Below are 12,910 nucleotides of genomic sequence, written 5' to 3' on the forward strand. Positions count from 1 at the left end.
GAGAACGAATTTAATTCAGGAATTCTTATTAATTCAGTGATAATACAGAGTTTAAATACAACTATATATATTGAATGGCTACATATTGAAGTAGCAAGCTTGAGTTGCATCTTCTATGACGCTTGCTGTATGGACAATTATACAGTATCCAACAATTAACATACAACAGCAACAAATGAATTAAAGATCAACCTTCTCATGAGCTTTTGCTTTAAGATTTACAGTAGGTGGATCTGCTCCAAGATGATCGCAGAGTTTTCCTCTAATGGCCTCCGTGTGTGGACTCAATTTTGGCCCTTGTAGGATCAATGTGGCATCTAAGTTTCCAAGTTCATAGCCTGCCTCATGCATTAGTCTGACCTGGAATGGATTACATTGATTAGTTAGAATTATTTGAAGTAATGCCTTCTCTGAACTGATTGGATGGAATAGATAGACCTAAAATAGAAACAAAGCTAGCTATTGGAATAGCAACAAAATATTCATTCAAACAAAAAAACAAATTAGTTTACCTAAAGGAAAGAAAGAAAATCAGAAATCTTACCAGACGAATAGCTGCCCCCTCCTAGGAACTAGCAGGAGTGTTTTTCATTTCTTTTTTTTTTTGAGATAAAGACAGCATCCTACATCAAAAGTTGTCATCTTGCCCCTTTTTCTAAACCCTTTCCAAGTATAGGAGAATCTTGAGTATTGCTACTTGATTGCATGGGTTTAAATTAAACAATAAGGTGTGCTTTCTACCATCCAAATAACCATATAGGTTTCATGGCAAGCTCCTCCCTTGGCTAAGAATTTGGGACCAACTACTAGATGGTTGATGTTAGGGTGAAAACTGGTTGTAAATTCTGCACAAATCTATTAAGCCTTCTAATCTTGAAGTCGTGCTCTATAACAACCCCATATTTGATAAGTCAAGGCTTGGGTGATGATGATGGTGGTGGTAGGTACCAACTGAATAATATATTTTTTTAGTACCAACTGAATAATATTAAGAGTGCTATAAATTATCCAGACGCTATCTGAAACATCATTAACTGTACATGTCTTGTCCAAATAATCTAGCATATAAAATGTTTAACAATTGGTGGTACATCCCTTATATTTCTGTTGCTTCTGTACTGTTCTTAGTATCCAAATTAATAAGGAACACTGTTTTGGGGTATCATACAGCACAAATGAATTAGATATGTTTCCCCTCTCGAATGCTATGGCGATGCCTAGTTACCAATCTTTCACTGCAATCATAAGCAATCAAATGCCAGTTGTTAAACTTGACTGACAACTTACATACAGCTAGTCAATATATTTTCATGCCTCTCGAGACTTTGCTAAGAAAGCAGTTGCAGAAAAATTAGGGTGACAATTGTGTCAAATGTAAGTTACTAATAGAGGTCTATATTAAAATTATAAACAGAAAATTTAACTACATGTAATGATTTTTAATCACTGATCCTATGTTCTCAGGAAGGATTGGTGAACCTCCCATCCCGTGGTAGGGTTCGTGTAAACTGCACTATATCTGAGGAGACTTCATAGAGCAAATGTGGAGGCTTCTTATGGGATTGAAACAAAGAAATAGATGGATGAATGGTGCAAATGATTTTGGATGGGCATGGCTGTTTCTCTCGGTATGTCAATTTGGTACTCCTAAACAAAGGAAGTATCAATGGAAATAACAGTTAAGGACTCCCTGACCCAGTTTATACAGTACTGAAGTTATCAAAAACAGCATGCAAGTTAAAGGGAATTTGGATGCCATGCATGATGTGCAAGATAGCATGGAAATTGTTGTGCCCTACATTTTTATAACTACTCAATGGTAGCAGTCCTTGGTGTTTCTTTTAGTTGGCATAGGAGCCTTATACCAGTCTTCCTAGTTCCTACAATGTGAATAGACGTATCTTAGATTATCTGGGATTTGGGTTCTTCGACCGCCCATTCTTTTCGCACTATTGACTTCAATGACTATCATGCCATTTTTTTTACTACGGCCAACTGCACCAACATGCTATTTTTATACAGCATACTGGGCACCCAGACAACTCCTTCATGCTCTAGATAATATGGTAATGCCCTTGTTTTCAAAATAAATCTTGTAATTCTTGTTCTATAGAAGTGTTATGGATGAATGATTTGTATAACTAGAATGAAAAAAGATCTTTAAAGCAATAAGAAGGGTCTCAATGCCTCAATAACTTACATTGCAAGTTATTCATACAAAGTTTGCAAAAAGAGACCAGTAATCAGCTCGATTACCAGGTCCTTTCAGATAAACCCAAAAAAGGTTAACAAGTTTCAACTAGGACATACTATTTTATTCTTGTTGCAACTGTGTTCTCACTATCCAAAGGAAAGATCCTTAAAACATGGTACTTCCGAATGATAGAGTTGTTAGTTAGTTCCCAATATGATTTCTTTTTTTGGTTGATGTAAAAGATGGTCAGGACATCACAAATTAAGTAAACAATATGGAGTAATTCCAGAAATAAATTTGAGAGAACAAAAGTTGAAGAACTAGGACAAATACAGAGTATATAATTGAGATAAAATAAAACATGAAAAGATTTTCATTACTTTGTGCCTATTCATGTGAAAACAAAGGAAAAAGAAAAAGAAAACGAAGAGATGGAGCCCATGATGTCCATGCCTCATATTTATCAAACTAGGGTGGATAATGTGACACAATCATAAAACCTTATTATGTGTTGAGGTTGACTGGTAAAGAAAAGAACGCCCAGAAAACCTAAGCATGGTTCAGGGAAAAAATGGTGAGATATATATGTGATAGAACTAGAAGGCCAATGTAAAATTACCAAATCCTGCGAAATCCACTTACATCACTAATAGGCCCTATTTGATAAATACAAAATCAGAAGGAAAACAGAAAAAAAGGAATTATAAAATAAAAATCCATAAAAATAAATTTTATCTTGAAGTCAACAGAAAGTAATTTAGGGACTTGCTCCTGTCATTTCTGAAGCCAACCAAAACATTGCCATGCAGGCATTTATTGAGCATTATTATGGTTTTATTTTTAAATTATTGATTAAAGACATCTATGAGTACTTTTGTCTTACAACTAAAGTTCTGTGAGTTGTAAAACAGTAGATTTGAAAAATTAGACAAAAAAACTTATCAAATACGACATGAAAACAGAGACCTCATCATTGGTCTTATTTTCATTATTACTTCTCATTTCCTTCATCAGAATTTATTCTACCATCAAACCCTCAATGTCTAAGTTATAGAATTTATTGTTCCACTAAACCTACAAACTCATACTCTGCATAGTTTGAAGACAACTAAGAATGCTTTCCTACAGTTTCATCATATTGAAGTCTAAGTTATAGATCCCAACAAGAAAGCATGCCGAATCTGTGACTATATATGGCTTGACAAGATGAAGCATAAAGCTATCAGTCTGATGATATTGAATGATATCATCAGTAACAAAAAAAAAAGAAGAAGAGATGTCCTCAATCAGCCAAAAAGTTGAAGAAAAACTTTGCTAAGTCATAGAGAAGGAAAAGCAACAGTAGATCACAAAAATACTAACAGAGCTTTCTCGTTGATCAACATCTAGTTACAAGGATTCAACCGACTATAGTAAAAAAAGAAACATAAGAGAATTCAGTGATTGAAGAATCATCATCAAATGTTATACTGGTGAGTGATGACACAGGAAGGCCATTGAAAACATGACTCAAGACTAGTATAGTTGGATCACTGCCAGTAGAGGAAGCTGTGAGTCTCTAAGGATTCAATTCCCTCACAAGTACTCTCTCACCAGAAATAGGCAACATACATTGAGTTATGCATCTAAAAAAGGCAGCAAATAAGGTGGTGCAATTGAACTATCCTAGTTTTAGAGCTGGTTAGGATCAGCATCAGGCAACTCAAGTTTCTTAATTTCACACCCGACTTTATGCTACAATTATGCAATCCAAAATTAGCAGGATTCTCCAACATTATGATGATAGATTCTGCGGTCTTAGTTTGGATCAATTCACTCCATTAAAGTTCTAGTCCAACCCAAAAAGCAATTCTACAAGACTGCATCCAAATGGCATCACTTCCCTATCATAAAACAATAATACTGAGTAGAATTCAAGATCTTTTTCTACCGTGAAGCAGATGAGCATCAGAATTGTAATAAATCATAAATGATCTATTTTTTTGGCGTTAAAAATCAGGCACGACCTAGAAAATCGCGATTTTTTATGAATTGAAAAATGCGCTACGGAAACAAATCAAAAAACACAGAGCCAAAAGAAGAAGGCGAGCCAAGAATTCTAACTCACAGCCTCTCCCAAGAAGACAGAGGACGCGGCGCCCATCCACCTGGGATCAATGTCGGGAAATATCTGGCCGATATCCGGAAGCCCCAAGGCCCCAAAATCGCATTCACCATATAATGAAGCAACACATCTCCTGCAGCAAGACCAATCAATCAATCAAACTGAACAAAAGAATCCAAAACCCTCCGCTCCGAAACCCTAATTTTTGCCAAGCTGGAGCGCGCACCGTCGGAGTGGGCGTCGCAGCCGCGGTCGTGGGGGATGTCGATGCCGCCGATGATCAGTGGGAGAACCGCCTCGAGCCTGTGGAGGTCGAAGCCATGGCCGACGCAGATTGTGAGGACCAGCGGAGGCAGGGATGATGGTGGGGCATCGGTTATTGCCGGGTCCTCCGGCGCCGCCCGCGCGGCGGAGACGGCGGCCGATGGAAAGAATAGTGGCGGAACGAAGTAATCGAGGAGAAAATTCGGTTGCTCCCATCGGCAGTTGATAGGTTTCGAGCAAGGTCAAAAAACAACGGCCGAAATGACACTATAACGGCCGGTGCAGGTAGTCAGAACTGGCAGATAATTCAGGGCCCGTTTGGTATTGCCAATGTGTTTTATTTTTTACAAAATTGAAGAAAAAAATGGAATTAGACAGAAAAAAATTGTTTCTGTTTAAAATTTTAAACAGTTTTTGAAAGTAAAGACTTGTTGCGTTTTTTTAATATATATATATATATATATATATATATATATATATATATATAAAGGCAAAAAAAAGCAAAAATTTTGTGCAGGTATTGCCAATTGAGTTTTTTTACGTGTATACCCTCCTAAATATTAAAATTTACATTAATACCCTTCTAAAAAAAATATTTGTATGTATATCTTCATCAACTACTTGTGTTGTATATATATCTTTTTTTTGCGTATCTATCCATGCCATCTAACATCGTTAAGAAGTTAGCAGTTTAAAATTAAAATGATAAAAATATCCTTAGTAGATATATATACAAAAGAAAACATTTATAAGGATATACATACAAAGAGTAATTTTAGAGGATATTCATGCATTTTCATATATTTAGAAGGTAGACATGCAAAAAAATTCTTAATTTTTTGCATAAATACCATTCTAATATTTTTCTATATTCTAATCTATGTCCTCATATATGCATCTATAACAATAAATATTTTAAGCTATGTTTTGATAAAATAAGATATAGTGGTTGTTATAAATGAAGAAGAATAAAGTAGAATAAATCCGTGATTAGTGAAAGAACTTCTAAAACTCTTTTTGTTATCTAATTGTCAATTCAATCTTTTTTAAAGCAATATTTTTATAAAAATATTGAGGATGTATTAGACAAATCCGAGTATTAAAATAGGTTGAAATTAAAAAAAATAAAATTAGAATTTTTTGTATGTAAACCCTCCTAAATATATGACATTGCATGATAGTAAAATGTTATTTGCATACGTAAACTTATAAATGTTTTTTTTTTTTGCATATATGCTTATTAAGGATATTTTAGTTATTTTTAATTTTAAACTGCTAATTTTTTTACGTTATTAGATGGTTAGGCACATATGCAAAATAAAAAAAATGAAGGGTATACACATAAATCCTCTATAAGATGCAAAGCCCCTATGAAAATACATATGAGAGCTGCCAATGCCCCCAAAAATTAATTCTTTGCTTTACAACTTCAAGATCAGGTTTATTTTTCCATTTACGTACTCTAATACTTGCAAAGACAACGTTTAGAACCATTATTTGACCTTCATAGATAAATCTTCTCCCATGGTTATAGACTATAGGAAACTTTCACAATTAGATATTGGATTCAAATCAAATACTGTGTTCAATTGGGACCAAAATCTAGATCAAAATAATAGATCTACCAAGGAGCTTGGACAAGTAATTAGTAGATCACAAGAACTACCTCATAGTTAAAACTTTAAGCTCCTGTAAGTAGGCAACAACTCTAAAATCTTCCCCCATTGAAAGAAAAGAAAAATAACATTCTTCTCGAAGGCAAATTTTATAAGTCAAAAATCCTAACTTATTATCAATCCTTGGCAGAGGATAATTATATCTCATCACGTGGCATTAATCTGGATTAAAAATCTAAGAGAATATACAAGAAATATTTCACTACAAAATCTCCTTTCTTTTCAAAGCACAATAATAAATTGCTTACAAGCAAAACATTGTATCCACCAAGGTCCACAAATTAAGGATTGAACTTATATCAACCAAAGATAGGCACAATAAGGACGAAAACCAAAGATTGAACCACTGAAGTTGTTGGGTATGAAAGGATATGCCCAAACATCCTAGATACTGCCTTATTTAGTCTCTAAATTTGGGTTCGAGGGAGATTCTAAATGCTATGTCCTCTAAAGAAGATCTAGATGTCTGAGTTACCATACTTATGATTTTATGTGCATGCTGAAACTAGGAAATACAAATTTATCACATCAATACTATATTATACACTATCCAAATCACATATATAATATATAGATATTCATATTAATATTTGAAAGGTAATTAAATCTTTTTGTTGGAGGAAAAGCGAATAGATTACTTGGAATTCTGTTTCAATATTTGCTTGATTTATTTCACTCTAATACTCCAGCATCTTTTTCCATTCAGTCAAAGAATGATTAAGGTTTAAAGTTCAAAAATCAAGTCCAAAGTATTATTTTCATTTGCGAGTTCCATGGTCTTTCTTTTTACAGCCATTCATTTTATATCGCCAATTTTTTTTTCTTCTACCTGTATTCATTGTTCGGGTCTACTTGCGTATCCGATTCGAAATTGCAGTTTCTCTGTTAACAATCGGTTCCCTCTTTCCTGTAATGCTTTCAAACAAAATCATGATGGTATTTTCAACTATTTGATTATTCTAATTATATGATCTTGCTGTGAGAATTATTATGATCTTTTGGGAAGTTCAACTTTTAGTGATCTGTTTAACATATAACATTGTTCTGATTTTTTTTATATAAATAATACTGGTAGCTTACAAAGTAGGATATATTTTGCTTGCCATTGACAAATGCATGGAAGAATGCAAATTTCCAGGCGTAGCAAGAAATCAAGAGCTCGGTTTAGCATTAATCCCCATGGAAAAAGGCAAGATAGCTCTTTTCAGAAACCTATCCAAGATCTATTTGTTTAGCATGGAAAGAGCTCCATCTGCTTTAGTAGTACCAAGTTATACTGTTCACATAAGGTGGTTCGGTCGGATGATCCAATCAAGTTCAACCTATTTTTAAATGCTTGATCTCCAAATTAAATAAATTTCAGTTAATATTTACAGAAGCAGATGAAATTACAAGTACAAATAATATTAAATTTCTATGGAGTTAATAACCAATCCAATCCACTCCTACTAATTTTGAAAAACAAAGATGAAGTTCTTGATGTTAGAAACCTCAGCTTTAATCCTTGTGTACATAAGAAACCCAAACCTTACCAAAAAAAAAGATTGATCTAGTTAATGTTACATTCACATATAAACACATGAAAGAATTTGATAAAATTATAAAGTTATAGGAAAAACCCAAATCCAAACCTAAGGGTTTTAATTTTTGTCTACGAAACAATGGGACAGGGAGCAATGGCAGAGCGCGCTCTCTGATCTAAGCACCGGAGCACCTCTGCGCGGCTCCCCACCACCCGGTGGAACACCTCCCTCACCTGCCTCTCCAGCGGCCCAAGCCCCTCCTCCAGCCTCCGGCACGCCTCCGCCAGCTCCGCCGCCCTTTCCGCCACCTCCTCCGCCCTCTCCCTCTCCAGCGACGTGCCCCCTTCGCCGCCACCGGCGCGGGCGCCGGAGGCCTCCTCCACGACCTGGATCAGCACCTTCCCGCACCTCTCCACCTCCAGCAGCTCCGCCAGCATCCCCGCCGCCTTCCGGTCCCTCCGCCGCCATTCCTCTGCGATCCTTTCCTGCAGCGCCACCATCGCCGCGGCCCACGGCAGCTGCCTTGGCGGCGCCACCGGCGGCCCGCCCCGCTCCTGGCACGGCAACGCCGCCCCCAGAGCCCACATGGCGAACACCAGCACGGCGCTCATCGTGTACACCGCCGCCGCCAGCTCCCCGGCGCCCCCATCGCCGCCGCGAGGAGCGGCGAGGTGGGCGGAGCAGTTCCTCGACATGCTCCAAGACAAGAATCTCGAGTTCGTCTCCCGCCGGCCGAAGGATCCTGCGCCCTCGGTCCGGATACCTGCGGTGGCGTCGAAGGGGAGGAGCTTGAAGAGAGCGCGGCGAGCGCGGAGGAGGTGGAGGCGGGGGGAGAGGAGGGCGGAGGCGGCGATCTGGGCGTGGCGGAGCCAGTGGCGCAGGGAGTGGAGGGAGAGGGAAACAGCGTTGCAAAGGTCGAGGGACTTGACGGCGCGGTCGAGGAGGTCGGCGACGGGACGGGAGGCGGCAGAAGCTGCGGCAGGGGGGCCGCAGCCGAGGAGGGGGAGGAGCGGCCGGAATTCGGCCTCGACGGCGAGGAGTGTGTCGAGGAGCTTGGAGAGAAAGGCGAGAGAGAGGAGGGGCGAAGGCGGCTTGTCGAGGGAGTGTTTGGGGGAGTCGGGCGGGAGAAGGGAGAGGAGGCGGTCGGCGACGTGGGAGTGGAAGAGGTCGAGCTCGTGGAGCTCTTGTTCATGGCCATGCTCCATGGAGACAACTTGGCTGCGGCGGCGGAGGGGCCGGCCGCGGAAGGACATGGAGAGGGAGAAGCCGCCCTGGTATTCGTTGGAAGCCATTGCTTTGGGGTGTTTTAATGAGAGAGAGAGAAGGAAAAATTGAGACAAAGTGAGAAGATGTCAAGTGGAGAAAAGATTGGAGTAATGGCTTTTAGGCCATCATGGGATGGAGGAGTGCTTTTGTTTTTTTTTTTTTCCGGAGGAATACGGAGGATGAGGGATTTGGATGGCCGGCTGACTATATATAGGGTTGAAGGGATTGAGAGGCTTGCAGTAGACTGCACTATTTCCTTGTATTGGAAGCTGACTTGGTTTTTGGTTTTTTATGTTGTATTTCGGGTTCGACCGGTTCAAGATTCATGACTTAGTTCAAGATTAGGTCACCGGCATGAGTCCAGCTGGCTTGGCCGAACCGGTTTAAGAAAGAATCTCATTTTTCGATGGCAACTTCAACTTTGGACTGCATTTGTGGGAGGAGCCTAATATCAACATTAATATTAACAACATTGCTACAGGCTACTGCTTTGTTCCTCTTTTGATGAAGTGGCTTTTGCTGACAATTCAATCGATGTTGAATAACCGCATAAGATATTTTATTTTTTAAGATTGAAATAAAATCTTTAGATTGATTTTATGCAAGAAGGAAGATTGAAGATTTTTTTTTTTCTAAATGTAATCAAGATATTCTAAAATCTTGATCAACATTGAAGGAATGGAGAACTAAAAATGTGGACTGATACAGATAAATTGAACTAATCATGGTAGGCATTGTTCAAAGATTTTGTAGTTGAGAAAAAAAAAAACCAGTTAACATGAGGAGAAGGCAATGTTAAATAATTTTGACCTATATAATGATCAGCATTTTGAGTTGTATCAGTTTACAGTAGCTGAAATAGCAGAGCTTCTATTTACATTGTCAACCAGTACACCATGCTGATATAAATCAAAAAAAAAAAAAAAAAAAAAGGCAGGGACTGGACCAAGAGTTTTGTGGCTTGGTTAGGTCGAGCATAGAATGAACCGGACCGGGTCGGACCGGACGGTCCGATACTATTTTAAATTCTTTTATGTGGAATTGGGAGCCTAAGACCAAAGAGGGTGGCGGAATGGACTGGACAGGACAGGTGGCACGCCCAAGTTGTCCCTCCAAGAAAACCTAGAGGACGTGGGCCCACGACCGCGTCACTTGAACGCGATTCCCGTCAGACCCCAATTTCAGGACCGCATACAATTTTTACGCGGACAACGATCTACCATCCATCTCGACCCTCCCACCACGTCCTATCCGTTCGTTTTAAGTGTCATGAGTACCGCCATTGCTGACGAGGTAAACGAACGGTAGAATTAGTATCCTCATAGAATCGTTTATGCGTGCGTTGTAAGATATAATTAATCTTATCTTTTTTAGGAATCCATTACTCTGACGTTGAACTTTGACTTTTGTTAGAAATCGGGTGGGAGGTGGGCCCTACGGCTCCTCAACCAATCAATGAAACATTGAACTTGAACGTGAGAATTAAAAAAAAGATGTTTCCTGTGTTGGGTTTTTAGCAGATCCTAACATTAGCTCAGAAAAAGTCTAGCACGAGGCCTTTCGTGTATGATTAGGACACAAAGTAAAACTACGAAGCCCAAATACAGCACCCACACTTCTACGTGGCACAGGCGTGAGAAGAATAGCACACTTCCTTCCAATCAATATACGACACGTGGTGGTGAACTTCCCGGTACCATGAGATTGCGTCTCGAAGAATTTTGGTAGAATTTCGGACATCACTAAATCCATCCGTCCATTCTGGTGGGCTCAGGTATTGGACGGATGAAGATGGCCGGCAGAGGCCGAACTGCGTTGGAAAGTGGAGGGGCCCCGCAAGCTACCCACCGACCAGCCACCGTGACTCGAAAAGACAGCAGGTGAGAAAAGCGGGTCCATTCAAAGGAAATGGCATCGCTTTGAGCTTTTGTTCGTTTTATAGGGATTTTTTTTTTTTGTGTTTACTTCATCAAAAAAGCAATACGGATAAGCTCAATGTCAGCTTAGTCATATGTGTTAGATTCTTCGAGATCCATTTTAAGATCTCAGCGATGTTGATGGATAATTTAGGTATTGTAACTTTATATTCTACCAGGGTTCATGTAGTGCAATGCATCCAATAATTGCATATGTAGGTGGCACTTGATGATCCAAATGGAATGACCAAGATGATATTAAATTGCTAGTAATTTTTATCCCAAGATAATCTGATACTCGATGATCTAAAATTATCGTGTTTGGTATAACATGTTTCAGTAATTAAAGATTCTCATATATCTACAAGTAATCTATTTGAAATTCTATAGAAATCCAAAATCACTGGCCATATAATAGCAAAACTATTTCTCACATATGTCATAAAATATATTAGTCATATAAATATAGTATAATAAAATATTAATATATTTATTAATATATTAATTGTTATTATAGAATTAATATTTTTATTTTATACTTATCATATATTATTTTTTAATACTAATATTTATTTTGATTAGAAAAATAAGGCAAATAGAAATAATATATTAAATAATTTCATTACATAATACGGTTAATAATATATTCTAATATAATATATATCACAAATATATGTAATATCAATATAATATAATATATAATATTGAGATAATATATAGTATTGATATAATATATTAATGGTATATTGTTTTACGATTTTTTTTACTGGATTGAGAAATATTTTTGTCTTCAAATTTTAGCTCAAGATGATCTTAGATTTCCGATCTCAAAAATAGATGTCCTTTACTTGGTTGGGTAGTGATTTAAGAAGTTGGGATGATTGGGGATCACGGCCATGTAGGATGATTTGTTTTTAAATAGGAGTATAAAAGTGATTAAAAAAAAGAGAGAAATCTCTATATACCATATTGTTCTTTTTTTCTTTTTTTTTTTTGCTAATACGGGTGGATCATACCTGACGGGTACGGATACACCCAATAAAGTCAAAAAATAGGATACCTCGGAGTGCCAAAGGCAGCTCCCCATCTCCAGACCACAAGGTATCTCCGGAATGGCGAGCTACATGCGCAGCCACCCAATCCGCAGCACCATTAGCTTCACGGTAGATATACTTAGCCTGAAAGGCCCATCCATTCCTCGCCATAGTTCATATGTCACGAAGCAATGGGTGGTCACAGACGTCACCCCTAGGACCCTCTCGAATCCAACTGATAACGGTGGCTGAATCACCCTCTAGGATAATAGACCTAGCCTGTAACACGCACCGGGTATGTCGAAGGCCAGCCCAGACAGCTCTCATACCATATTGTTCTTTTATGATAATATGTACGTCAATATATAGCCTCATAATGTAGCTAATAAGTTATATTTGGACTAGCGATACCAATATAATAATAACAATATGAATCATATTTGGATCAATACAGCAACAACCCCCCTTATGGTACGGTAAAAATCTACTTGAATTCGAAAATCAAGCCTCATGAATGATGCGTCTTAGCGAAGATATCTTCAATTTGACCATTGGAGGAAAAAGAGCGAAGCTGTATACTACCCAATCATATTTGGACTGGTATACTGACAAAAAGAACAGGTCCAAAACAAGGTCACTCGTCCAAGCGAAAAGGTCATAGCCAGCTGTAAAGGCCCCTCCTTGTGACAATCATGAGCTGCCCCAAACATCGAAAGGGCAGCCTCATCCTTGATCCTTGGCAGGAGTGAGTGACCCTCCAACTCTTCCTAATTTTTCCAATTATCCATCATATTTTTTGGACATTTACTTCGAGTGCATAGATAAATTATCCTTTCAAATCTTATTATTATTAGCTTGATCTTCTAAAGATCATGACCAGTTTATTACCTTCTGATTACAGATTATAAAAAAAGAACAATAAGCAGATAAAAG

The 12,910-nt window shown here is 38.2% G+C and overlaps 2 protein-coding genes across 2 annotated transcripts; both read right to left on the reverse strand.

Moving 5' to 3' along the window:
- On the reverse strand, window positions 1-4,804 carry LOC103715821 (2-C-methyl-D-erythritol 2,4-cyclodiphosphate synthase, chloroplastic; the record flags this gene model as incomplete). The annotated part of the gene is given in 4 exon segments (XM_026807971.2): window positions 1-360; window positions 4,302-4,396; window positions 4,399-4,431; window positions 4,525-4,804. Coding segments are annotated over 4 exon segments (588 nt in total), but the record flags the coding sequence as incomplete, so codon positions are not given.
- Window positions 4,805-7,586: 2,782 nt separating this feature from the next.
- LOC103715802 lies at window positions 7,587-9,221 on the reverse strand. Its single transcript, XM_008803560.4, has one exon. It carries the CDS (start codon window positions 9,051-9,053, stop codon window positions 7,890-7,892), a length of 1,164 nt encoding a protein of 387 aa, XP_008801782.2. The 5' UTR covers window positions 9,054-9,221; the 3' UTR covers window positions 7,587-7,889.
- Between the last annotated feature and the right edge of the window lie 3,689 nt (window positions 9,222-12,910).

This window comes from Phoenix dactylifera, chromosome 18 (assembly GCF_009389715.1).
Source record: "Phoenix dactylifera cultivar Barhee BC4 chromosome 18, palm_55x_up_171113_PBpolish2nd_filt_p, whole genome shotgun sequence".
Classification (NCBI taxonomy): domain Eukaryota; kingdom Viridiplantae; phylum Streptophyta; class Magnoliopsida; order Arecales; family Arecaceae; genus Phoenix; species Phoenix dactylifera.

Bases quoted from the DNA above. Each gene is read 5' to 3' on its own strand.
- LOC103715802 (XM_008803560.4), bottom strand. From the start codon at position 9,053: ATGGCTTCCAACGAATACCAGGGCGGCTTCTCCCTCTCCATGTCCTTC.